Source organism: Ranitomeya imitator, chromosome 2 (genome assembly GCF_032444005.1).
Source record: "Ranitomeya imitator isolate aRanImi1 chromosome 2, aRanImi1.pri, whole genome shotgun sequence".
Taxonomy (NCBI): Eukaryota; Metazoa; Chordata; class Amphibia; order Anura; family Dendrobatidae; genus Ranitomeya; species Ranitomeya imitator.
Genome location: NC_091283.1, coordinates 429,406,835 through 429,434,725, shown reverse-complemented (window position 1 = coordinate 429,434,725; position 27,891 = coordinate 429,406,835). Strand labels below are relative to the sequence as shown.

Below are 27,891 nucleotides of genomic sequence, written 5' to 3'. Positions count from 1 at the left end.
TGGGTGAGCGTTCACACGGGTTAAAGAGTTACTCTCATCTTCCTAAATTGGGACTGTCAGATAGAGCTTGTAATTATAAGCAAATTTGCAATTTACGGCTTATTAAAATTTTCAGCCGTTCTGGAGATATTAACACTTTTCTTTTGTTTATATCTTGTTGCCTTGGAGACCGACCACAGCTGCTAGACAGCAGAACTCGCACAGTGCTTTTAAGGTCTTTACTATAAGGCTGCCGTCACACTAGCCGTATTTGGTCAGTATTTTACATCAGTATTTGTAAGCCAAAACCAGGAGTGGGTGATAAATACAGAAGTGGTGCATATATTTCTATTATACTTTTCCTCTATTTGTTCCACTCCTGGTTTTGGCTTACAAATACTGATGTAAAACACTGACCAAATACTGCTAGTGTGACGGTAGCCTAGCACTCGAGAACTCTATTTTGAAGCTGTCCAGGATCGCTGGAGCGCGCTGCTACCTCCTAATCCAGGCTAGTTTCAGAGCAATGCTTACAACCTAGACATCAGTGGTCGGTCTCCTAGGCAACAAACTGTAAACAAAAGAAATGTGTGAATACCTCAAGAATGGTGGAACATTTTAATAAGCCGGAAATTGCAAAAGTGGGATACTTGCAATCACAGTACGAGGAGGCTCAAAACTTGCTTTTCTCGGTTATGCAAGTAGCATGACCGTCATCGTAGGTATGTGTAAACTGATCCGTCCCACGCATTTTCTCCTGTGCATCCTTCTTTAACAGGAGATTTACAGATTATTTTTCTCCTTCTACTTAGGTAAAGGGGTCATCTAGTTTAGAAAACTATGTTACTGTTAGCTAATTATGAGTAAATAGATGGGATTCTGTATTTTTAGTTTCCAAGCAGCCTCTTGTTTTTCGGCGGATCAGTCCCATCCCTTATTATATAGGCAACCCAATGATTTAAAGGACAGTGTGCAATGCTTCATTTCCCCTGTGGTTCCGCTGCAGGGAAATTGAACACTTGCTGGCAAATTTCATTACAGATTATCACTGATTTCTGGAATCCCACTTTAATCTGTTCTACGAGTCTCTTGGCATTTTTTAAAAGTGACAAGGAAAGTGGGCAGTGTTTAGAAGAAGTGGCCAGGCGTCTGCGGACCAATCGATGTGCTAAAATTTGTGCAAAATCAGAGCAGGCAGAGATTTCAATATTCTTTGCACATATAGCCCAAGAAGCTCTAACATTCCTAAGAAGAATGTATTTGGCGACTCTAAATCCAAGTCTGAGGCTATGTGCCCACGTTGCGGATTCATGTGCGGATTTTTTCCCACCGCTTTTGAAACGCATTGCGTTTTCCCTGCGGATTACCCATGGATTTACCGCGGATTTCCAGCATTTTTTGTGCGGATTTCACCTGCGGTTTTACACCTGCGGATTCCTATTGAGGAGCAGGTGTTAACCGCTGAGGAATCCGCACAAAGAATTGACATGCTGCAGAAAATACACCGCTGCGTATTTTCCGCAGCATGGGCACAGCGGATTTGGTTTTCCATACGTTTACATGGTACTGTACATGGAAACCTGCTGCAAATCCGCAGCGGCCAATCTTCTGCGAATCCACAGGCAAATGCGCAACGTGTGCACATAGCCTAAGACTGAAGTATGAAACACCAGTCCCAATAAATTCGACCAACATCTGATAGAAAGTCGTGTCTCCATCTGTATTTGTGACCTGTGGGCTTTGTGTAATAAATTCTTAAGACTGAATAATATTGAGAGCGCAGTCAGGATGTCCAGACAAATGTGATCTTATATTTCTTGTATCTCCTTGTAGGATATGTGTATGATTGAGGGAGCGCTGGAAGTCCATCTGGGAGAATTCCTCATTAAGATGAAAGGTAAAGCCCATACACATGATGGTAAAAACATAAAGTGGTACAATCTCTATAGAAATCTAATACTAAAGAGTAGCTACAGTTTGAACATGTTTTTCATATTTGACAAGTGCTATAATTGCCTGCAGTTTGGCGGGGGTCCAGGTCCAGATATCCCCACCGAATGCGCAATACACCCCCGAACAGTGCATAGCTCTGCAGATAGCTTATTCTACGATGCCCCCACCGATCTGCCAATTTAGGGAAAAAAAAGTGAAAATTTAAATATTCCTCAAAGGGGTTGTTGACCACTGAACAACCCTCTATTTAATCAATCAAGGACCTCAATTAAAATAAAAAAACAATCTATACTGAGCTCCTACAACCGCAGCGTTCCAGTGATGTCAGTGGCGCTCTTCTCAGAGAATGATGTGACTTATTGTCACGTGTGGACTGCAAACAACGAGCCCATCAATTTTCCATCAGGACGGATGTCTCCTCTGAAGTAGTATAGCCTGCAGCTGATGAGCGGCCGCTGATTGGCTGCAGCTGATGAGCGGCCGCTGATTGGCTGCAGCTGATGAGCGGCCACTCATTGGCTGCAGCCTGTACATGACACAAGTCACGCCCCTCTCCGATAACAGCGGTACTGACATTACTGGAATAGAAATACTGCAGGAGGGGATTATAGATTGTTTCTATTTTAATTTGAGTCCTTTATTAATTAAGCTGCAGTTGTCCGGTAGTCGAGAACCTCTTTAAAAGAGTAATTACATTTTTTATTTATTTATATATAAATCAATGTTACACATGACAATAAGAAACTTTTTAATATATCTAATTGCCGAAATCTGCTTCTTTCTCCTCCAGGAATGATCTCTCACTCTGTAAACTCTGTGTTCAGTGATAAAATGTGTATTCAGTAAAGACAGATGTTCCCGTTAATGAGAGAAGAGATGACAGTTTGTGCTTATAAAGTTCTATGAAGAGTGGGCAGAGCCAGAGGCCGACACAGACATTCTGCTGCAAGTTCTCCTGAAACGACAGTTACAATTTGAATTTTTTTTAACCCCTTAGCGACCGCCGATACGCCTTTTAACGGCGGCCGCTAAGGGTACTTAAACCACAGCGCCGTTAATTAACGGCGTTGTGGAAAAAGTCCATAGCGCCCCCCAGAGGCCGATTTTCTCCGGGGTCTCGGCTGCCGAGGGTAGCCGAGAACCCAGAGAACATGATTCGGGGGGTTTTTAACCCACCCCGCATTTGCGATCGCCGGTAATTAACCGTTTACCGGCGATCGCAAAAAAAAAAAAAAAAGCGATCTCTTTTTAATTTCTCTGTCCTCCGATGTGATCGCACATCGGAGGACAGAGAAAAGGGGTCCCAGGTGGCCCCCCAATACTCACCTAGCTCCCCCGATGCTCCTCGTGTCTCCCGGTGGGCGCTGCCATCTTCAAAATGGCGGGCGCATGCGCAGTGCGCCCGCCGGCCGGCACCGGGAGAATTTTTGGGGTCTCGGCTGCCGGGGGTAGCCGAGACCCCAAAGAGCACGATCGGGGTCGGTATTACCGACCCCTGTTTTGCGATCGCCGGTAATTAACTGTTTACCGGCGACCGCAAAAAAAAAAAAAAAGTAAAGTGTAATTCTCTGTCCTCTGATGTGATCGCACATCAGAGGACAGAGAAATAGGGGGATTCGGGGACCCTAGCATACTCACCTAGGTCCCTGGATCCTCTTGCTGCTCCTCCTGGCCGCCGGCAGCAGAACATGGCGGACGCATGCCCAGTGCGCCCGCCATCTGTCTCCATCTGCCGGCCGGCAGGAGAACAGCAGTTGGGGCTAAAATTAGGGGTAGGGTTAGGGTTAGGGTTAGGGGTAGGGTTAGGGTTAGGGGTAGGGTTAGGTTAGGGTTAGGGGTAGGGTTAGGTTAGGGTTAGGTTAGGGGTAGGGTTAGGGGTAGGGTTAGGTTAGGGTTAGGGGTAGGGTTAGGTTAGGGTTAGGGGTACGGTTAGGGTTAGGGTTAGGTTAGGGTTAGGTTAGGGGTAGGGTTAGGGATAGGGTTAGGTTAGGGTTAGGGTTAGGGGTAGGGTTAGGTTAGGGGTAGGGTTAGGGGTAGGGTTAGGGGTAGGGTTAGGGTTAGGGGTAGGGTTAGGTTAGGGGTAGGGTTAGGGGTAGGGTTAGGGGTAGGGTTAGTTTAGGGGTAGGGGTAGGGTTAGGTTAGGGGTAGGGCTAGGGTTGGGGCTAAATTTAGGGTTAGGGTTGGGGCTAAATTTAGGGTTAGGGTTGGGGCTAAACTTAGGGTTAGGCTTCTTTCACACTTACTTCGGTACGGGGCCGTCGCAATGCGTCGGCCCGACATACCGACGCACGTTGTGAAAATTGTGCACAACGTGGGCTGTTGTGAATTCTGTGGCTGAGTTCACTTCTGTGGTCACAAGTGGTATTGCAGTCTCTGGGCTTCCTCCCTCAGGTGTTTTGGTGAGCTCGTTGGCTGCCTTGCTATTTGGCTCCACCTGAGTCTGTCTTCCTTGCTCCTTGTCAATGTTCCAGTGTTGGATCTGAGCTACTGCATCTTTCCTTGGGCCTGCTGCTCTGCTAGATAAGTGCTTCTAGTTTGTTTTCTGTTTTTTTCTGTCCAGCTTGCTATTGTCTTTTGCTGGAAGCTCTGAGAAGCAGAGGGGTGCACCGCCGTGCTGTTAGTTCGGCACGGTGGGTCTTTTGCCCCTTTGCGTGGTTTTCGTTTTAGGGTTTTTTGTAGACTGCATAGTTCTCTTTGCTATCCTCGCTCTGTCTAGAATATCGGGCCTCACTTTGCTGAATCTATTTCATTCCTACGTTTGTCTTTTCATCTTGCTAACAGTCATTATATGTGGGGGGCTGCCTATTCCTTTGGGGTATTTCTCTGAGGTAAGTCAGGCTTGTATTTCTATCTTCAGGCTAGTCAGCTCCTCAGGCAGTGCCGAGTTGCATAGGTAGTTGTTAGGCGCAATCCACTGCTGCTTATAGTTGTGTGAGGATAGATCAGGTACTGCAGTCTACAGAGATTCCACGTCTCAGAGCTCGTCCTATTGTTTTTGGTTATTGCCAGATCTCTGTATGTGCGCTGATTACTGCACGCTGTGTTGCCTGATTGCCAGCCATAACAGTACAAGGAGCCACACCAATGATTCCCAATAGAGGGAAAAAAGAAATCCTGACATCATTTTTTTTTTCTTAGCTCTGTCTTCAGTCTTTTTTTTCCCCTAGACATTAGAGTGCTTCAGGACACAGCTGTGGACATGGATATTCAGGCTCTGTGCTCCTCAATGGATAATCTCGTTGTAAATGTACAAAAGATTCAAGATACTATTGATCAGAAATCGATGCTAGAACCAAGAATTCCGATTCCTGATTTGTTTTTTGGTGACAGAACTAAGTTCCTGAGCTTCAGAAATAATTGTAAGCTATTTTTGGCCTTGAAACCTCATTCTTCTGGTAATCCTATTCAACAGGTTTTGATTATTATTTCTTTTTTGCGCGGCGACCCACAGGACTGGGCGTTTTCTCTTGCACCAGGAGATCCTGCATTGAGTAATGTTGATGCATTTTTCCTGGCGCTCGGATTGCTTTACGATGAGCCTAATTCAGTGGATCAGGCTGAGAAAAATCTGCTGGCTTTATGCCAGGGTCAGGATGATGTAGAAGTATATTGTCAGAAATTTAGGAAATGGTCAGTACTCACTCTGTGGAATGAATCTGCACTAGCGGCTTTGTTCAGAAAGGGTCTCTCTGAAGCTCTTAAGGATGTAATGGTGGGATTTCCTATGCCTGCTGGTTTGAATGAGTCTATGTCCTTGGCCATTCAGATCGGTCGTCGCTTGCGCGAGCGTAAATCTGTGCACCATCTGGCGGTACTGCCTGAGAGTAAACCTGAGCCTATGCAGTGCGACAGGACTATGACTAAAGTAGAACGGCAAGAACACAGACGTCTGAACAGACTGTGTTTCTATTGTGGTGATTCTACTCATGCTATTTCTAATTGTCCTAAACGCACTAGGCGGTTCGATAGCTCTGCCGTTATTGGTACTGTACAGTCCAAATTCCTTTTGTCCATTACCTTAATGTGCTCTTTGTCATCGTATTCTGTCATGGCGTTTGTGGATTCAGGCGCTGCCCTGAATCTGATGGATTTGGATTATGCTAAACGTTGTGGATTTTTCTTGGAGCCTTTGCGGTGTCCTATTCCGTTGAGAGGAATTGATGCTACACCTTTGGCCAAGAATAAGCCTCAGTACTGGGCCCAGCTGACCATGTGCATGGCTCCTGCACATCAGGAAGTTATTCGCTTTCTGGTACTGCATAATTTGCATGATGTGGTCGTGTTGGGGTTGCCATGGCTACAAACCCATAATCCAGTATTGGATTGGAACCTATGTCGGTAACCAGCTGGGGTTGTCAGGGAGTACATGGTGATGTTCCATTTTTGTCTATTTCGTCATCCATTCCTTCTGACATCCCAGAGTTCTTGTCGGACTTTCAGGATGTATTTGAAGAGTCCAAGTCTGATGCCCTACCTCCGCATAGGAATTGTGATTGTGCTATCGATTTGATTCCTGGTAGTAAATTCCCTAAGGGTCGTTTATTTAATTTGTCCGTACCTGAACACACCGCTATGCGCAGTTATGTGAAGGAGTCCCTGGAGAAGGGACATATTCGCCCATCGTCGTCACCATTGGGAGCAGGGTTCTTTTTTGTAGCCAAGAAGGATGGTTCGCTAAGACCGTGTATTGATTACCGCCTTCTTAATAAGATCACTGTTAAGTTTCAGTATCCCTTGCCATTGATTTCTGACTTGTTTGCTCGGATTAAGGGGGCTAGTTGGTTTACTAAGATTGATCTTCGTGGTGCGTATAATCTGGTGAGAATCAGGCAGGGAGATGAATGGAAAACGGCATTTAATACGCCCGAGGGTCATTTTGAGTATCTGGTGATGCCGTTCGGACTTGCCAATGCTCCATCTGTTTTTCAGTCTTTTATGCATGACATTTTCCGTGAGTATCTGGATAAATTCTTGATTGTTTACTTGGATGACATTTTGATCTTCTCAGATGATTGGGAGTCTCATGTGAAGCAAGTCAGAATGGTTTTCCAGGTACTGCGTGCTAATTCCTTGTTCGTGAAGGGATCAAAGTGTCTCTTCGGTGTGCAGAAAGTTTCATTTTTGGGGTTCATCTTTTCCCCTTCTACTATCGAGATGGATCCGGTTAAGGTTCAGGCCATCCAGGATTGGACTCAGCCGACATCTCTAAAAAGTCTGCAGAAATTCCTGGGCTTTGCTAATTTTTATCGTCGCTTCATCTGTAATTTTTCTAGCATTGCCAGACCATTGACCGATTTGACCAAGAAGGGTGCTGATTTGGTTAATTGGTCTTCTGCTGCCGTGGAAGCTTTTCAGGAGTTGAAGCGTCGTTTTTGCTGTGCCCCTGTGTTGTGTCAACCTGATGTTTCTCTTCCGTTCCAGGTCGAGGTTGATGCTTCTGAGATTGGTGCAGGGGCGGTTTTGTCACAGAGAGGTTCTGGTTGCTCAGTGTTCAAACCATGTGCTTTCTTTTCCAGGAAATTTTCTGCTGCTGAGCGTAATTATGATGTGGGCAACCGAGAGTTGCTGGCCATGAAGTGGGCATTCGAGGAGTGGCGTCATTGGCTTGAGGGTGCTAAGCATCGCGTGGTGGTATTGACTGATCATAAGAACTTGACTTATCTCGAGTCTGCCAAGCGCTTGAATCCTAGACAGGCCCGTTGGTCGTTATTTTTTGCTCGTTTTGATTTTGTGATTTCATACCTTCCGGGCTCTAAAAATGTGAAGGCGGATGCTCTGTCTAGGAGTTTTGTGCCCGACTCTCCGGGGTTATCTGAGCCGGCGAGTATCCTCAAGGAAGGAGTCATTGTGTCTGCCATCTCCCCTGATTTGCGGAGAGTGTTGCAGAAATTTCAGGCTAATAAACCTGATCGTTGTCCGGCCGAGAAACTGTTCGTCCCTGATAGGTGGACTAGTAAAGTTATCTCTGAACTTCATTGTTCGGTGCTGGCCGGTCATCCAGGAATCTTTGGTACCAGGGAGTTGGTTGCTAGATCCTTCTGGTGGCCATCTCTGTCACGGGATGTGCGTGCTTTTGTGCAGTCCTGTGGAATTTGTGCTAGGGCTAAGCCCTGCTGTTCACGTGCCAGTGGGTTGCTTTTGCCCTTGCCGGTCCCGAAGAGGCCTTGGACACATATTTCGATGGATTTCATTTCTGATCTTCCCGTTTCTCAAAAAATGTCGGTCATTTGGGTGGTCTGTGATCGCTTTTCTAAAATGGTCCATCTGGTGCCCTTGGTTAAATTGCCTTCCTCCTCTGATTTGGTGCCTTTGTTCTTCCAGCATGTGGTTCGTTTACATGGCATTCCTGAGAATATTGTTTCTGACAGAGGTGCCCAGTTTGTCTCGAGGTTCTGGCGAGCCTTTTGTGGTAGGATGGGCATTGACCTATCTTTCTCCTCGGCCTTCCATCCTCAGACTAATGGCCAGACCGAACGAACCAATCAGACCTTGGAAACATATCTGAGATGTTTTGTTTCCGCTGACCAGGATGATTGGGTGTCATTTTTGCCGTTGGCTGAGTTCGCCCTTAATAATCGGGCCAGCTCGGCTACCTTGGTCTCTCCATTTTTCTGCAATTCTGGGTTCCATCCTCGTTTCTCTTCAGGACAGGTTGAGTCTTCGGACTGTCCTGGTGTGGATTCTGTGGTGGACAGGTTGCAGCAGATCTGGACTCAGGTAGTGGACAATTTGACCTTGTCCCAGGAGAAGGCTCAGCTTTTCGCTAATCGCAGACGCCGTGTGGGACCCCGACTTCGTGTTGGGGATTTGGTTTGGTTATCTTCTCGTCATATTCCTATGAAGGTTTCCTCTCCTAAATTTAAACCTCGTTTTATTGGTCCGTATAGGATTTCTGAGATTCTCAATCCGGTGTCTTTTCGTCTGACCCTCCCAGACTCCTTTTCCATACATAATGTATTCCATAGGTCGTTGTTGAGGAGATACGTGGCACCTATGGTTCCATCTGTGGAGCCTCCTGCCCCTGTTTTGGTGGAGGGGGAATTGGAGTATATTGTGGAGAAGATTTTGGATTCTCGTGTCTCTAGATGGAAACTCCAGTATCTGGTCAAATGGAAGGGTTATGCTCAGGAAGATAATTCCTGGGTTTTTGCCTCTGATGTCCATGCCCCAGATCTTGTTCGTGCCTTTCATGTGGCTCATCCTGGTCGGCCTGGGGGTTCTGGTGAGGGTTCGGTGACCCCTCCTCAAGGGGGGGGTACTGTTGTGAATTCTGTGGCTGAGTTCACTTCTGTGGTCACAAGTGGTATTGCAGTCTCTGGGCTTCCTCCCTCAGGTGTTTTGGTGAGCTTGTTGGCTGCCTTGCTATTTGGCTCCACCTGAGTCTGTCTTCCTTGCTCCTTGTCAATGTTCCAGTGTTGGATCTGAGCTACTGCATCTTTCCTTGGGCCTGCTGCTCTGCTAGATAAGTGCTTCTAGTTTGTTTTCTGTTTTTTTCTGTCCAGCTTGCTATTGTCTTTTGCTGGAAGCTCTGAGAAGCAGAGGGGTGCACCGCCGTGCTGTTAGTTCGGCACGGTGGGTCTTTTGCCCCTTTGCGTGGTTTTCGTTTTAGGGTTTTTTGTAGACTGCATAGTTCTCTTTGCTATCCTCGCTCTGTCTAGAATATCGGGCCTCACTTTGCTGAATCTATTTCATTCCTACGTTTGTCTTTTCATCTTGCTAACAGTCATTATATGTGGGGGGCTGCCTATTCCTTTGGGGTATTTCTCTGAGGTAAGTCAGGCTTGTATTTCTATCTTCAGGCTAGTCAGCTCCTCAGGCAGTGCCGAGTTGCATAGGTAGTTGTTAGGCGCAATCCACTGCTGCTTATAGTTGTGTGAGGATAGATCAGGTACTGCAGTCTACAGAGATTCCACGTCTCAGAGCTCGTCCTATTGTTTTTGGTTATTGCCAGATCTCTGTATGTGCGCTGATTACTGCACGCTGTGTTGCCTGATTGCCAGCCATAACAGTGGGCAGCAGCTGTAGTTTTTCAACACATCCGCTGCCCAATCTATGTCCTGGGGAGGAGGGGGCGGAGTTACGGCCACGCATGGGCGGTCAGAAATGGCGGATGCGACGTACAAAAAAACGTTTCATTGAACTTTTTTTGTGCCGACGCTCCGCCAAAACACAACTGATCCAGTGCACGACGGACGCGACGTGTGGCCATCCGTCACGATCCGTCGGCAATACAAGTCTATGGGCAAAAAACGCATCCTGCGGGCACATTTGCAGGATCCGTTTCTTGTCCAAAACGACGGATTGCGACGGAATGCCAAACGACGCAAGTGTGAAAGTAGCCCTAGGGCTAGGGTTAGGGTTGGGGCTAAAGTTAGGGCTAGGGTTGGGGCTAAGGTTAGGGTTAGAGCTGGGATTAGGGTTAGGGTTTGGATTAGGGTTCGTATTAGGGTTAGGGTTGGCATTAGGGTTATGTTTGGGATTAGGGTTAGGTTTGGGATTAGGGTTAAGGTTAGGGTTGTGATTAGGGGTGTATTGGGATTAGGGTTAGGTTTGAGGTTAGGGTTGAGATTAGGATTAGGGGTGTGTTGGATTTAGGGTTTTGATTAGGGTTATGGTTAGGGTTGACATTAGGGTTGTTTTGGGGTAAGGGTTGTGATTATGGTTAGGGTTAGTGATTAGGATTATGGATGAGGTTGGGATTAGGGTTAGGGGTGTGTTGGGGTTAGGGTTGGAGCTAGAATTGGGGGGTTTCCACTGTTTAGGTACATCAGGGGGTCTCCAAACACGACAGCCAATTTTGCGCTCAAAAAGTCAAATGGTGCTCCCTCCCTTCTGAGCTCTGCCGTGCGCCCAAACAGTGGGTTACCCCCACATATGGGGCATCAGCGTACTCGGGATAAATTGGACAACAACTTCTGGGGTCCAATTTCTCTTGTTACCCTTGTGAAAATAAAAACTTGGGGGCTACAAAATCTTTTTTGTGGAAAAAAAAATATTTTTTATTTTCACGACTCTGCATTCTAAACTTCTGTGAAGCACTTGGGCATTCAAGGTTCTCACCACACATCTAGATAAGTTCCATGGGGGGTCTAGTTTCCAAAATGGGGTCACTTGTGGGGGATTTCTACTGTTTAGGCACATCAGGGGCTCTCCAAACGCGACATGGCGTCCGATCTCAATTCCAGCCAATTCTACATTGAAAAAGTAAAACGGCACTCTTTCTCTTCCAAGCTCTGCGGTGCGCCCAAACAGTGGTTTACCCCCACATATTGGGTATCGACGTACTCAGGAGAAATTGCACAACAACTTTTGTGGTCTAATTTCTCCTGTTACCCTTGTGAAAATAAAAATTTGTGGGCAAAAAGATCATTTTTGTAGAAAAAATGCAATTTTTTTTTTCACGGCTCTACGTTATAAACTTCTGTGAAGCACATGGGGGTTCAAAGTGCTCGCCACACATCTAGATAAGTTCCTTAAGGGGTCTAGTTTCCAAAATGGTGTCACTTGTGGGGGGTTTCCACTGTTTAGGCACATCAGGGGCTCTCCAAACGCGACATGGCGTCCAATCTCAATTCCAGCCAATTCTACATTGAAAAAGTAAAACGGCACTCCTTCTCTTCCAAGCTCTGCGGTGCGCCCAAACAATTGTTTACCCCCACATATTGGGTATCAGCGTACTCAGGAGAAATTGCACAACAACTTTTGTGGTCTAATTTCTCCTGTTACCCTTGTGAAAATAAGAATTTGTGGGCAAAAAGATCATTTTTGTGTAAACAAAAGCGATTTTTTATTTTCACGGCTCTACGTTATAAACTTCTGTGAAGCACTTGGGGGTTCAAAGTGCTCACCACACATCTAGATAAGTTCCTTAAGGGGTCTAGTTTCCAAAATTGTGTCACTTGTGGGGAGTTTCCACTGTTTAGGTACATCAGGGGCTCTCTAAATGTGACATGGTGTCCGATCTCAATTCCAGCCAATTCTGCATTGAAAAAGTCAAACGGCGCTCCTTCACTTCTAAGTTCTGCGGTGCGCCCTAACAGTGGTTTACCCCCACATATGGGGTATTGGCGTATTCAGGAGAAATTGCATAACAAAATTTATGGTTACATTTCTGTTTTTACACTTGTGAAAATAAAAAAAATGGTTCTGAATTAAGATGTTTGCAAAAAAAAGTTAAATGTTCATTTTTTCCTTCCACATTGTTTCAGTTCCTGTGAAGCACGTAAAGGGTTAATAAACTTCTTGAATGTGGTTTTGAGAACCTTGAGGGGTGTAGTTTTTAGAATGGTGTCACACTTCATTATTTTCTATCATATAGACCCCTCAAAATGACTTCAAATGTGATGTGGTCCCTAAAAAAAAATGGTGTTGTAAAAATGAGAAATTGCTGGTCAACTTTTAACCCTTATAACTCCCTAACAAAAAAAAATTTTGTTTCCAAAATTGTGCTGATGTAAAGTAGACATGTGGGAAATGTTATTTATTAACTATTTTTTATGACATATCTCTCTGATTTAAGGGCATAAAAATACAAAGTTTGAAAATTGCAAAATTTTAAAAATTTTCGCCATATTTCCGTTTTTTTCATAAATAATCGCAAGTAATATCGAAGAAATGTTACCACTAACATGAAGTACAATATGTCACGAAAAAACAATCTCAGAATCAGCGGGATCCGTTGAAGCGTTCCAGAGTTATAACCTCATAAAGTGACAGTGGTCAGAATTGCAAAAATTGGCCTGGTCATTACGTACCAAATTGGCTCTGTCACTAAGGGGTTAAAGTGTAACTGTCGTTTCAGGAGAACTTGCAGCAGAACATCTGTGTCTGTCTCTGCCTCTAGCTCCTCCCCCTTGTCAAATAACTTTTTGAGCACTAACTGTAATCTCCTATCTCTGTGTTCATTTAAGACAGATTATACAGGATTTACCCAAGAATTGAGAGTGAAAGATCAGTCCAGGAGGATTAAGAAGCAGATTTCTCTAATGAGATCAATTACACAGTTTACACAGAAACCTTTTTCAAACAGTCTCTGTCCCTTAATTTTAGCCCCTCTACTGATTAGGACTAAGCCAGAGTAGAGGGGCTAAAATTAAGGGACAGAGACCGTTTCCTGTCCGGAGGTCAGATAGGGCCCAACCTGCAGCAGATCCTGACCTATTGTCTGATAAGTAAGCAGAGTTGCATGACGTGGGTGTCCATGGAATGAGTGGAGACCAATAGCGAGATCCAGGAAAGAGGCAAGAGAAAGTGACAGAGGGTGAGATTGATCCTGTGGAGACGGGATCTGTGGCAGGAAACCTAGCAACCTTTTACCGAGCTTGCAAGTCCAGAAGGTAATGGGACGGAAGAGAGCAGGGAACGTGAGCCACAGAGAAAAAGGTTTCCTAACCAAAACGTCACCTTGTTCGCACCCAAGGAGCACCATTATCATATCATTGCTGTGCACTGTATAACCGAATGTGCACTGGATATTCCTCTCAGTACTTGCCTAAACACAAAGATGGTGTTTGAGAATGGTCACTTTCTCCAAAAGTTTGAGTATTTATGAGATTTTCCTTGTCCTGCCTTAGGTCTGGTGGGTTACGCTCGGCTCTGCCCTGGGGACCACTATGAGGTACAGTAACTATTCAGAGAAAATATTGTTTTTACACTGCTATTGTTAGTAAAACAGAACCAGGTCATAGTCCATAAGTCAGAATTACGACCAACCACGAGCTCACTTGTAGTAACCATGGATGGGGAACAGTGAGCTCTCTTCATTGCTCTCCATGCTTTATGAGCATATGATGGGCACTGTATGTAGCGGTGGGAGCACGGACAATGCGTCAATTCTTGCTGTCTGTCAAAACAAAAAATAATGGTGAACTTGGGCTAATGTAATGATACATGGAGACTTTTTGTAGAGCTACTTATTGATTTTATCTATAAAGTCACATCTGTCCACAAGATAACATTCAACCCCATGTATTCCTTTCGACTGCAGCTCAAAAAGTCTCTGTGCAGCGCTAGACGAAGGGTGCATTCACACTACAAGATAATCGTCAACAAGCATTGCTAAAATTTCTATTTTCACGATTATCTTGCAGTGTCAACAGGCTGCCGAATTTTTGAAGCCTCCAGAAAAGATCATCGTTGTCATTAGTGCATCAACCAGTGTAAACAGGACTCGCACTGCGGAGAAACATGGCGGCCTATACGCACTGAGCGATCTAATATGCATGGTTTGCTTTGGTCTGCTCATGTAAACAGGCAGTCAAACGATCGCCGATTGGTGAAAGTTTACCGATCGGTGAAAGTTTACCGATTGGTGAAAGTTTACCGATCAATGTTGTGTCATACAATCGGTTGGTTCGCGTTAATGGACCTAAAGTGTGCGTTCACACTAGCCCACTTGCAGAGTTAAATGACTGTTTATTTGTGCTTGTATAATAGTCAGGTTAGTCAGGATAACAGCACTTCTTATGCACACACCATCAGTAATAGATTCTTCTATGCGCATACACTGTCATTATTCTCGGCAGCACATGTCCTGGTTACACAGGATGATATGCTGCCAAAAGCGATGATTTTTAAAGGGACACTGTCACCTGAATTTGGAGGGAACAATCTTCAGCCATGGAGGCGGGGTTTTGGGGTTTTTGATTCACCCTTTCCTTACCCGCTGGCTGCATGCTGGCTGCAATATTGGATTGAAGTTCATTCTCTGTCCTCCGTAGTACATGCCTGCACTAGGTGCAATCTTGCCTTGCCCAGGTGTGTACTATGAAGGACAAAGAATGAACTTCAATCCAATATTGCAGCCAGCATGCAGCCGGCGGGTAAGGAAAGGGTGAATCAAAAACCCAAAAACCCCGCCTCCATGGCTGAAGATTGTTCCCTCCAAATTCAGGTGACAGTGTCCCTTTAAGCAAGCTTATAAGTAGTTTCACCCAACAAACGATCATTTTGCTCATTCATCGTGTGATCAGCATCCTGTTTAAACTCCACAATTACTAGGAAATAAGCGTTCCTAAGAGGGCCTACCACCAATCCCAAAGATAAGGTCCAAAACTTGCCTTTGCGAATAGAGCGGTAGTTTGCATCTGTGACCACTGCTCTATTGACTTCTATGGGATGGGCAGAATCTCCTGGATAGAAGGGCAAAAATGGAAACTGGCACACTTAAGTGGGCTGTGCTGAGAAACTGAAGAGCCTTGGGAATCCAAAATACTTTTTTTTTTATTTCAACGCGTTTCTGCACCTTTCTCAATTTGTAAAAAACAAGTCCATTTCTCCTGGATATGGAGCGGCTGTCGAGTATTTGCACTATCTCTCCATTGAGACTTTGGGACCCCCAATTGCCAGGATAAAATCAACTCGCTCAAGTTCAACCTCCAGCAATGTTTTACAGTTGTATGAATAGGTGATAATGTATTTAGTGGGAAAATTCCTTTTAGTCTTCATTATGTCATAGAAATTGATTGCAATCACTTAGTGCTCAGGATAGGTGTCATTCTTATTTATGTGTTATTTGTACTCATAGTCCTAGTGACTTCCCACAGTTTTACTGCACGGTTTTACCAATAAAAGTTTCTGGTCACTGACTGGAGAAGGTCACAAGTTCCCATCCCACAGGGGCATTTAACCTCACAATCCCACAGTCTTCACCCCACATGGGGGAGCGATTATCTGCCAAAGTCCGGCTGTGAATACCCAGAACCCTCTTACTACCTGTATCCCCCGTATTCATCCTATTGCATGCTGTTCCCTAGGTGTTGATACGTTTGGGTCGCCAGAGGTGGAGGTTAAAAGGCAAGATAGAGACGGATGACAGCCAAATGTGGGACGAGGAGGAGAGAATATTTATACCGAATCTCTGCGAGAATTTTGAAATCAAGGTAAAGGATTTTTAGTCATTGGACGTGGTCAATGCCGTCCCTTTTATTTGTGTGCTTATGATAGTCATTGCGACGATGAGAAGACTAGAGAGTTGTCTTTTATTGGTTGCAAAAAACAGGTAAAAAACGACTGCTGTATATGTGTCTAAGGGGTAACGTCTCTCCTTGTGGAGAGTCACATGCCTGACATGCCAGTGTAAGGAGACTTATAGGCCATGCAACTCTTTGGGATATTACATTTTAAAAATTGACACTTCAGAGAGGAACTAGAACTGTAGCGCTACCTACAGGAAGTAGCCATACTGTGTTGTGAATTCTGTTGTCGAACTCCCTCCTGTGGTCGTGAATGGTACTTCGGCGAGTTCTGTCTATGGGCTCCCTCTGGTGGCTATGAGTGAAGCTGCTGCTTCTGAGGTTCCTTACACAGGTGACATGGTTTATCCTTTGGTTGGCTGCTCTATTTAACTCCTCTCAGATTGTTACTCCATGCCAGCTGTCAATGTTTTTGCATTTGTTCAGTTCGCTCCTGGATCTCTCTGGTGACCTGCCTTCTCCTGCAGAAGCTAAGTTCCTGATAGTCATTATTTGTTCACTGTTTTCTTGTCCAGCTGGTTATCATGATTTTGTCTTGCTAGCTGGAAGCTCTGGGATGCAGAGTGGCCCCTCCGCACCGTGAGTCGGTGCGGAGCTCTTTTTTGCACACTCTGCGTGGTCTTTTGTAGGTTTTTGTGCTGATCGCAAAGTTACCTTTCCTATCCTCTGTCTATTTAGTAAGTCTGGCCTTCCTTTGCTGAAACCTGTTTCATTTCTGCGTTTGTGACTTTCATCTTTACTCACAGTCAATATATGTGGGGGGCTTCCTTTACCTTTGGGGAATTTCTCTGAGGCAAGGTAGGCTTTATTTTCTATCTCTAGGGCTAGATAGCTCTTAGGCTGTGACGAGGCACCTAGGTCTGGTCAGGAGCGCTCCACGGCTATTTCTAGTGTGTGTGATAGGATTAGGGCTTGCGGTCAGCAGAGCTCCCACATCCCAGAGCTCGTCCTGTATGAGGTTTAACCATCAGGTCATTCCGGGTGCTCCTAACCACCAGGTCATAACTGTACAGCTGGCCATAAGTATTAATGCATCTCAATAGAGGGATAAGAGAACTTCTGAGACCATTTTTTTTTCTTTGCACTGTGTTTTGTCTTTCTTTTCCCCTAGAACTTTGGGTGGTTCAGGACACAGGTGTAGATATGGACATTCAGGGTCTGTCCTCTTGTGTGGATCATCTCACTGCAAGGGTACAAAACATTCAAGGTTTTGTGGTTCAGAATCCTATGTTAGAGCCTAGAATTCCTATTCCTGACTTATTTTCTGGGGATAGATCTAGGTTCTTGAATTTCAAAAATAATTGTAAACTGTTTCTAGCTTTGGTGACCCTCAAGACTGGGCATCTTCCCTTGCGCCAGGAGATCCTGCATTGCAAGATGTTGATGCGTTTTTTCTGGCACTTGGATTGCTTTATGATGAACCAAATTCAGTGGATCAGGCAGAGAAAATCTTGCTGGCTTTGTGTCAGGGTCAGGATGAAGCAGAGGTGTACTGTCAGAAGTTTAGAAAGTGGTCTGTGCTTACTCAGTGGAATGAATGTGCCCTGGCGGCAATTTTCAGAAAGGGTCTTTCTGAAACCCTTAAGGATGTGATGGTGGGATTTTCCACGCCTGCTGGTCTGAATGAGTCTATGTCTTTGGCCATTCAGATCGATCGGCGCATGTGTGCGCGCAAAGCTGTGCACCATCTGGCGGTATTCTCTGAGCATAGGCCTGAGCCTATGCAGTGTGATAGGACTTTGACCAGAGCTGAACGGCAAGAACACAGACATCGGAATGGGCTGTGTTTTTACTGTGGTGAATCCACTCATGCTATCTCCGATTGTCCTAAACGCACTAAGCGGTTCGCTAGGTCTGCCATTATTGGTACGGTACAGTCTAAATTTCTATTGTCCGTTACTCTGATTTGCTCGCTGTCGTCCTATTCTGTAATGGCATTTGTGGATTCAGGCGCTGCCCTGAATTTGATGGACTTGGAGTTTGCCAGGCGCTGTGGTTTTTTCTTGGAGCCCTTGCAGTATCCTATTCCATTGAGAGGAATTGATGCTACGCCTTTGGCCAAGAATAAGCCTCAGTACTGGACTCAATTGACCATGTGCATGGCTCCTGCACATCAGGAGGATATTCGCTTTTTGGTGTTGCATAATCTGCATGATGTGGTCGTTTTGGGGTTGCCATGGCTACAGGTCCATAATCCAGTGTTGGATTGGAAATCTATGTCTGTGTTCAGCTGGGGTTGTCAGGGGGTACATGGTGATGTTCCATTGCTGTCAATTTCGCCTTCCACTCCTTCTGAAGTCCCTGAGTTTTTATCAGATTACCGGGATGTATTTGAAGAGCCCAAATCCGGTGCCCTACCTCTCATAGGGATTGCGACTGTGCTATTAATTTGATTCCTGGTAAAAAGTTTCCTAAGGGCCGTCTGTTTAATTTATCTGTGCCAGAGCACGCCGCTAAGCGGAGTTATATAAAGGAATCCTTGGAGAAGGGTCATATTCGTCCGTCGTCGTCACCATTGGGAGCAGGGTTCTTTTTTGTGGCCAAGAAGGATGGTTCTTTGAGACCTTGTATTGATTACCGCCTTCTTAATAAGATCACAGTCAAATTTCAGTATCCTTTGCCGCTGTTGTCTGATTTATTTGCTCGGATTAAGGGGGCTAGTTGGTTCAACAAGATAGATCTTCGTGGTGCGTATAATCTTGTGCGAATTAAACGGGGCGATGAATGGAAAACGGCATTTAATACGCCCGAGGGCCATTTTGAGTACCTGGTTATGCCATTCGGGCTTTCTAATGCTCCATCTGTGTTTCAGTCCTTTATGCATGACATCTTCCGAGAGTACCTGGATAGATTCATGATTGTATATTTGGATGACATTTTGGTCTTTTCAGATGATTGGGAGTCTCATGTGAAGCAGGTCAGAATGGTGTTCCAGGTCCTTCGTGCGAATTCCTTGTTTGTGAAGGGGTCAAAGTGTCTCTTTGGAGTTCAGAAGGTTTCATTTTTGGGGTTCATTTTTTCCCCTTCTACTATCGAGATGGACCCTGTTAAAGTTCAGGCCATTTACGATTGGACTCAGCCGACATCTGTGATGAGCTTGCAGAAGTTCCTGGGCTTTGCTAATTTTTATCGTCGCTTCATCGCTAATTTTTCCAGTATTGCTAAACCGTTGACTGATTTGACCAAGAAAGGTGCTGATGTGGTCAATTGGTCCTCTGCGGCTGCAGAGGCTTTTCAGGAGTTGAAGCGTCGTTTTGCTTCTGCCCCTGTGTTGTGCCAGCCGGATGTTTCGCTCCCTTTTCAGGTTGAGGTTGATGCTTCTGAAATTGGAGCAGGGGCTGTTTTGTCGCAAAAAAGTTCTGATGGCTCGGTGATGAAACCCTGTGCCTTCTTTTCTAGAAAATTCTCGCCTGCTGAGCGCAATTATGATGTGGGCAATCGGGAGTTGTTCGCCATGAAGTGGGCATTCGAGGAGTGGCGACATTGGCTTGAGGGAGCTAAACATCGCGTGGTGGTCTAGACGGATCACAAGAATTTGACTTATCTCGAGTCTGCCAAACGGTTGAATCCTAGGCAGGCTCGATGGTCGCTCTTTTTCTCCCGTTTTGATTTTGTGGTTTCATACCTTCCGGGATCTAAGAATGTGAAGGCTGACGCCCTGTCAAGGAGATTTGTGCCTGACTCTCCGGGTGTCCCGGAGCCGGCGGGTATTCTTAAAGAAGGGGTAATTTTGTCTGCCATTTCCCCTGATTTGTGGCGTGTGCTGCAAAAGTTTCAGGCTGATAGACCTGACCGTTGTCCTACGGAGAAACTGTTTGTCCCTGATAGATGGACTAGTAGAGTTATCTCTGAGATTCATTGTTCAGTGTTGGCTGGTCATCCTGGAATCTTTGGTACCAGAGATTTGGTGGCTAGATCCTTTTGGTGGCCCTCTTTGTCACGGGATGTGCGTTCTTTTGTGCAGTCCTGTGGGACTTGTGCTCGGGCTAAGCCCTGCTGTTCTCGTGCCAGTGGGTTGCTTTTGCCCTTGCCGATCCCGAAGAGGCCCTGGATGCATATTTCCATGGATTTTATTTCTGATCTCCCTGTTTCTCAAAGGATGTCGGTCATTTGGGTGGTTTGTGATCGCTTCTCTAAGATGGTCCATTTGGTACCCTTATCTAAATTGCCTTCCTCCTCTGATTTGGTGCCATTGTTTTTCCAGCATGTGGTTCGTTTGCATGGCATTCCAGAGAACATCGTCTCGGACAGAGGTTCCCAGTTTGTTTCGTGGTTTTGGCGGTTCTTTTGCGCTAAGATGGGCATTGATTTGTCTTTTTCTTCGGCTTTCCATCCTCAGACTAATGGCCAAACCGAATGAACTAATCAGACTTTGGAGACATATCTGAGATGCTTTGTTTCTGCTGATCAGGATGATTGGGTGTCTTTCTTGCCTTTGGCTGAGTTCGCCCTTAATAATCGGGCCAGCTCGGCTACTTTAGTTTCTCCTTTTTTCTGTAATTCTGGTTTCCATCCTCGTTTCTCTTCAGGGCAGGTTGAGCCTTCGGACAGTCCTGGTGTGGATGCGGTGGTGCAACAGATTTGGATTCATGTGGTGGACAATTTGACATTGTCCCAGGAGAAGGCTCAACGTTTCGCTAACCGCCGGCGCTGTGTTGGTCCCCGACTTCGTGTTGGGGATTTGGTTTGGTTGTCATCTCGTCACGTTCCTATGAAGGTTTCCTCTCCTAAGTTTAAGCCTCGTTTCATTGGGCCTTATAAGATTTCTGAAGTTCTTAATCCTGTGTCATTTCGTTTGGACCTTTCAGCTTCTTTTGCCATCCATAATGTGTTCCATAGGTCGTTGTTGCGGAGATACGTGGCGCCTATGGTTCCCTCCAATGATCCCCCTGCCCCGGTGTTGGTTGAGGGGGAGTTGGAGTATGTGGTGGAGAAGATTTTGGATTCTCGTGTTTCGAGACGGAAACTTCAGTACCTGGTCAAGTGGAAGGGTTATGGTCAGGAAGATAATTCCTGGGTTTTTGCCTCTGATGTTCATGCTGCCGATCTTGTTCGTGCCTTTCATCTGGCTCATCCTGATCGGCCTGGGGGCTCTGGTGAGGGTTCGGTGACCCCTCCTCAAGGGGGGGTACTGTTGTGAATTCTGTTGTTGAACTCCCTCCTGTGGTCGTGAATGGTACTTCGGCGAGTTCTGTCTATGGGCTCCCTCTAGTGGCTATGAGTGAAGCTGCTGCTTCTGAGGTTCCTTACACAGGTGACGTGGTTTATCCTTTGGTTGGCTGCTCTATTTAACTCCTCTCAGATCGTTACTCCATGCCAGCTGTCAATGTTTTTGCATTTGTTCAGTTCGCTCCTGGATCTCTCTGGTGACCTGCCTTCTCCTGCAGAAGCTAAGTTCCTGATAGTCATTATTTGTTCACTGTTTTCTTGTCCAGCTGGTTATCATGATTTTGTCTTGCTAGCTGGAAACTCTGGGATGCAGAGTGGCCCCTCCGCACCGTGAGTCGGTGCGGAGATCTTTTTTGCACACTCTGCGTGGTCTTTTGTAGGTTTTTGTGCTGATCGCAAAGTTACCTTTCCTATCCTCTGTCTATTTAGTAAGTCTGGCCTCCCTTTGCTGAAACCTGTTTCATTTCTGCGTTTGTGACTTTCATCTTTACTCACAGTCAATATATGTGGGGGTCTTCCTTTACCTTTGGGGAATTTCTCTGAGGCAAGGTAGGCTTTATTTTCTATCTCTAGGGCTAGATAGCTCTTAGGCTGTGACGAGGCGCCTAGGTCTGGTCAGGAGCGCTCCACGGCTATTTCTAGTGTGTGTGATAGGATTAGGGCTTGCGGTCAGCAGAGCTCCCACATCCCAGAGCTCGTCCTGTATGAGGTTTAACCATCAGGTCATTCCGGGTGCTCCTAACCACCAGGTCATAACAATACTGTAAGTCAGTATGTAACAAGCCTTTGCTATAGCTGCTGCATCTGCATTATTGATATTGCAGTGTACTACTAATCATATGTTTTGTAGCGTTTGTTCTTGGTATTGTGTCGTTGCACTTGGACAAAAAACTTTTTTTTTAAGTTTGTTCTAGGCACAAAGCTTACCCTTTGATTTGACCGGCACTCCATGCAAATTGAATCAAATGACCCAAACATCTTTAACCATTGAGCTACCACACAGAATTTCACAAAATATTTAGGCAGACATGATGGGCAAGGGTTAATCAGATCAACAATATGATAGGGGTTAGGTTAGGTGGCATGCGATTATATTAAATTGCAGTTTTTAGCCACAGGTAATATTCTTATGACTGCTCTTTTTCTGATTCTTTTTCATGGGCATCTGTATCAATAGCAATTTGCTCTGCTTGTTGCTTTCTTGGTGGGACGCTTTCAGTTTTTTATGCCTTTTGGGTGTATATTTGACGTAGCGTATGACTAGGGTTAAGGACCTTAGATTAGAAGCACCACTGCACAGCTGCATTAAAAAATACACCGAAGTGGTGCTTGAAATGCCGCATAATTCTGCAAACAAATGCAATAGGAAAAGCAGCATTTGTGCTATGTGGGATCATGGCCATAGGGTTTATGTTTGATTCAATAGGTAAGCCATTTGCCATCAAGTAAAACGGAATTTCATTGGAATTGACCGTCGTCGTTTATAGTCAGATCGTAAGTAATTATCTGTATTTCTACTGTACAGTCACACAACAGAAGCAGAGTAGTTACACTAATAATTCCCATATGTCCAGAAACATATGGAACCTTTAAAGAGAATTTATGACATCTGGCCGCCCTCCAAGACACCCCTTAGTGTTAAAGGTCTGTAGGGTAAAAAGGTATGCATACCTTACATTATATATGTGCATAGACGGCTTAGCATGGGGCACAGTGGCTGCCCGAGTGTAACCAGCCGCACTCGAATAAATCTACACGGGAAGCCCGGACAGATGTGCGGCCATCAGAAACTTTACTGTAATTCCTGGAATATATCAGGGACGTTATTTAGATTCCTCTTCATGGGTCACAGGTGGCTTGTAAATTGCCCTGAACTAATATCTCCAGTACATGGATCATCCGGCTGACATGGGTACTGCAGTTCATGCAACCCATGAGGAAACCACCAGTAAGGCGGTGATCCTGCAGCCCCCTGGTATTTATAGGCTCTTATTAAAGAGGATCTTTCTTTGGATTTTTTTAAATTAAACTAAGCACCTCTTCCAGTTATCACCGCTCCACTGATTTCGGGACAGGTTTTCTTTTTCTTCTGTGCCCCTCCATTCCACACTTATGCCCCCGGGAATAACTGCAAATTTTCCCTTCAAGCAACTGGGCGTACACAACAGAACTTCTCTGTGGGCGTTTACGTGTTGTCCTCTGATGCTAGCCAATCAAAACATAGCCATGCCCAAAGGGAAGCTCTGTGGTCCACGCCCAGTTGCTTGAAGGGAAAATTTGCTCCATTGTTACCCAGGGGCATAACTTTGTAACGGAGGGGCACAGAAGAAAAAGGAAAACTGTTCCTGAATCACTGGAGGAAGTTATTTAAATTAAATTTAAATTAAAAAATGCAGCAGAAGGTTTCCTTTACGATTTCATTCTCTTTATCTTTTGCATTTTTCAGGTCGTAGAGCTACGGGGCTTGACCACTATCTCTGTCGGGGTTGTGACTTGTGACAGCGCTGATTTTTTTACCACTCGGCCGAGAATCATCATTGTGGACATCACTGAGCTGGGCACCATTAAGCTGCAGCTGGAGGTTACATGGAAGTAAGTGGATTTCATTGGGTACGGACCTGTCAGGTGACCATAGTATCACCAGATAAAAGCAGGCCTGACTTTGTCGATGCCATTCACTCAATTTTGGCTAGAGGATCTCCAGGATCCCAATTAAAATTTGATGTTTATATACAGATGATAAGCTTAAGAAGCAAAGCTGCAGTGTAAAGCATCAACACGTCACAAAGCAACAGGCTGGTAATCTGATGAGTCTGTAAATCGATTTCAGGAGTCAGTTATCATGATTGCCCCCTGGGGCAGAACAGTAAGAAGTTTGTTAGAAACAGGATCCCTGCAGTATATCCATGGGTATCACGGGGGGCATATCTACTGCAGTAAAGTTCCATACAAGAATGGGGCAAGTAGCAATTCTTCTTCTGTATGGAATGAATATTCAGTAGCCCAATATTTCATTTAAGATTTGCTGTATAATTGTACACTCATTGAGAGGGATTTCAAAACTGTCTAAAGCAAAAATTATCCTTGTTGCCCATAGCAACCAATCACAGCGGAGCTTACATTTCAGATTCTGCTCTTGAAAAATCAAAGCAACACAGGGATTGGTTGCTATGGGCAACAAAGGCAATTTTTCTTTTAGACAATTGTATTTGTGTCTATGAGGTAACCAGGTGGGGATACTATCAGGGTGGTACGGTGCGTTATGCTGCGGGTGGCTGAGGCTCGGCTGGTGGAGCATGCACAGCTGTGACAACCACTGTTGGGGCGGTCATAGCTCTCTAGAATTGGGACTCACGGACTTAGGTTCATTTTAGTTTTTACCCATTAGTTTAAGCTGGTACTTGGTGCTGCCATTGATAACGTTCCTGGATACATGTCACATTTTCCCAACATTGGCAGAATTGGATATCTGTCACCGCAAATTAATCTTTGCTGTGCTGCTAAGTATAGTCTATTGTTATGTTATCAGACGCTTCCAGCTGGTGAAAAACGGCAACTTTGATGGGTCATTTTGTCACGTAGGAATACCCTGATCATATGCGCTTATTTTTTCTGCAATATTTTAGAATCTTTTTTTTCATGCAAAAACAACTGTTGCCCTTTTTATGTGGATTATGGAAGTCTTCACAATAGGGCTGTTGTGTTTATCTGGTCCATCGGTGATACTAAGGTGATGAAGCCTATGTATCATGGTTGTATACCATAATCTGCTGCTTTCTGTTGTACATGTGACTAGGGGTTGCCCATCTTTGGAGGACAATTTTTTTTTTTACTTTAATGCATGCATTTCGGGCTGAAAGATCATTTTTCCAATTAGGTTTCATTAGAAATGTTGCATTTTTTGGCTTTTACAGACACTTTGTTTTTCTGTACATTTTGGAGGATGGATAAATCTACTATATAATTGTCTAAGGGTCACTTCCGTCTGTCTGTCTTTCTGTCTGTCTGTCTTTCTGTCACGGATATTCATTGGTCGCGGCCTCTGTCTGTCATGGAAATCCAAGTTGCTGATTGGTCGCGGCAAAACAGCCACGACCAATCAGCGACCGGCACAGTCAGCGGAAAAATGGCCGCTTCTTCCTCCCCGCAGTCAGTGCCCGCTCCATACTCCCCTCCAGTCAGCCATCACACAGGGTTAATGCCAGCGTTAATGCACCGCGGTGTAACGCACTCCATTAACTCAGCTATTAACCCTGTGTGACCAACTTTTTACTATTGATGATGCGTATGCAGCATCAATAGTAAAAAGATCTAATGTTACAAATAATATTAATAAAAAAAAGGTTATTCTCACCCTCTGCCCTCGCGTCGTCTCATCAGCAGTGCAAACGGCAGGTTCCGGGGCCAAGGATGGTATGCGAGAAGGACCTTCCATGACGTCACGGTCATGTGACCGTGACGTCATCACAGGTCCTGCGCTCATCCAACCCTGGGACCGGAAGCTGCTGCGTGCACCGCACACAGGCGACAGGACTACAAGGGCTCCCTCGGAAGGTGAGTATATGTTTATTTTTTATTTTAACTCTTTTTTAATTTGTTACATACGTGTCTGGCCAATATACTACGTGGCTGCGCAATATACTATGTGACTGGCCAATATACTACATGACTGGGCAATATACTACATGGCTGTGCTGTATACTACGTGGCTCAGTGCTGTATACTACGTCGCTGGGCAATATACTATGTGACTGTGCAATATACTACATGGCTGGGCAATATACTACGTGACTGGGCAATATACTACGTGGCTGGGCAATATACTACATGGCTGGGCAATATACTACGTGACTTGGCAATATACTACGTGACTGGGCAATATACTACGTGACTTGGCAATATACTACATGACTGGGCAATATACTACGTGGCTAGGCAATCTACTATGTGACTGGGCAATATACTACGTGGCTGGGCCATATACTGCGTGGCAGGGCAATATACTACGTAGCTGTGCAATATACTACGTGTCTGTGCTGTATACTACGTGGCTCTGTGCTGTATACTACGTCGCTGTACAATATACTACGTAGCTGGGCAATATACTACGTGGCTGGGCAATATACTACGTGGCTGGGCAATATAGTACGTGACTGGGCAATATACTACGTAGCTGGGCAATATACTACGTGGCTGTGCAATATACTACGTGGCTTGGCAATATACTACGTGGCTGGGCAATATAGTTCGTGACTGTGCAATATACTACGTAGCTGGGCAATATACTACGTGGCTGGACAGTATGCTTCGTGGCTGGGCAATATACTACGTGGCTGGGCAATATACTACGTGGCTGGGCAATATACTACGTGGGCTGTACAATATACTACGTGGACATGCATATTCTAGAATACCCGATGCGTTAGAATCGGGCCACCATCTAGTGAGTTATAATCTCCCCTGTCGGAGCCCCTGACAGATTCCCAATTAACTTAATTCTGCAACCAATAGACAGTGCAACGCAGAGACTATAGAAGGCACAAAGAACAAAATTTGTAAAGAAACCCAATTGCAAAAATGATTTTTAGCCCCAAACACATCAATTTAAGAACATAAAAGAAAAAAGAAAATTGACATCAAAGGCTGGGTTTAAAAATGGCATCTTTATGATGCAATCCTGTGGAAATCACCCTGTATACATGTATTTAGCATATACAGTTAGGGCCAGAAATATTTGGACAGTGACACAAGTTTTGTTATTTTAGCTGTTTACAAAAACATGTTCAGAAATACAATTATATATATAATATGGGCTGAAAGTGCACACTCCCAGCTGCAATATGATAGTTTCCACATCCAAATCGGAGAAAGGGTTTAGGAATCATAGCTCTGTAATGCATAGCGTCCTCTTTTTCAAGGGACCAAAAGTAATTGGACAATGGACTCTAAGGGCTGCAATTAACTCTGAAGGCGTCTCCCTCGTTAACCTGTAATCAATGAAGTAGTTAAAAGGTCAGGGGTGGATTCCAGGTGTGTGGTTTTGCATTTGGAAGCTGTTGCTGTGAGCAGACAACATGCGGTCAAAGGAACTCTCAATTGAGGTGAAGCAGAACATCCTGAGGCTGAAAAAAAAGAAAAAATCCATCAGAGAGATAGCAGACATGCTTGGAGTAGCAAAATCAACAGTTGGGTACATTCTGAGAAAAAAGGAATTGACTGGTGAGCTTGGGAACTCAAAAAGGCCTGGGCGTCCACGGATGACAACAGTGGTGGATGATCGCCGCATACTTAATTTGGTGAAGAAGAACCCGTTCACAACATCAACTGAAGTCCAGAACACTCTCAGTGAAGTAGGTGTATCTGTCTCTAAGTCAACAGTAAAGAGAAGACTCCATGACAGTAAATACAAAGGGTTCACATCTAGATGCAAACCATTCATCAATACCAAAAATAGACAGGCCAGAGTTAAATTTGCAGAAAAACACCTCAAGAAGCCAGCTCAGTTCTGGAAAAGTATTCTATGGACAGATGAGACAAAGATCAACCTGTACCAGAATGATGGGAAGAAAAAAGTTTGGAGAAGAAAGGGAACGGCACATGATCCAAGGCACACCACATCCTCTGTAAAACATGGTGGAGGCAACGTGATGGCATGGGCATGCATGGCTTTCAATGGCACTGGGTCACTTGTGTTTATTGATGACATAAGAGCAGACAAGAGTAGCCGGATGAATTCTGAAGTGTACCGGGATATACTTTCAGCCCAGATTCAGCCAAATGCTGCAAAGTTGATTGGACGGCGCTTCATAGTACAGAT

The 27,891-nt window shown here is 45.0% G+C and overlaps 1 protein-coding gene across 4 annotated transcripts in view; it reads left to right on the top strand.

Annotated features, from left to right (window-relative positions):
• RIPOR3 (RIPOR family member 3) overlaps positions 1–27,891 on the top strand; it is a 230,003-nt gene that overhangs the window by 134,559 nt on the left and 67,553 nt on the right. For all 4 annotated transcript variants that reach the window (XM_069750879.1, XM_069750875.1, XM_069750876.1 and 1 more), the window contains 4 exons: positions 1,813–1,876; positions 13,506–13,549; positions 15,687–15,812; positions 23,521–23,666. In XM_069750879.1, coding sequence (XP_069606980.1) covers positions 1,813–1,876; positions 13,506–13,549; positions 15,687–15,812; positions 23,521–23,666 — 380 coding nt within the window. The remainder of the gene's footprint in view (positions 1–1,812; positions 1,877–13,505; positions 13,550–15,686; positions 15,813–23,520; positions 23,667–27,891) is intronic.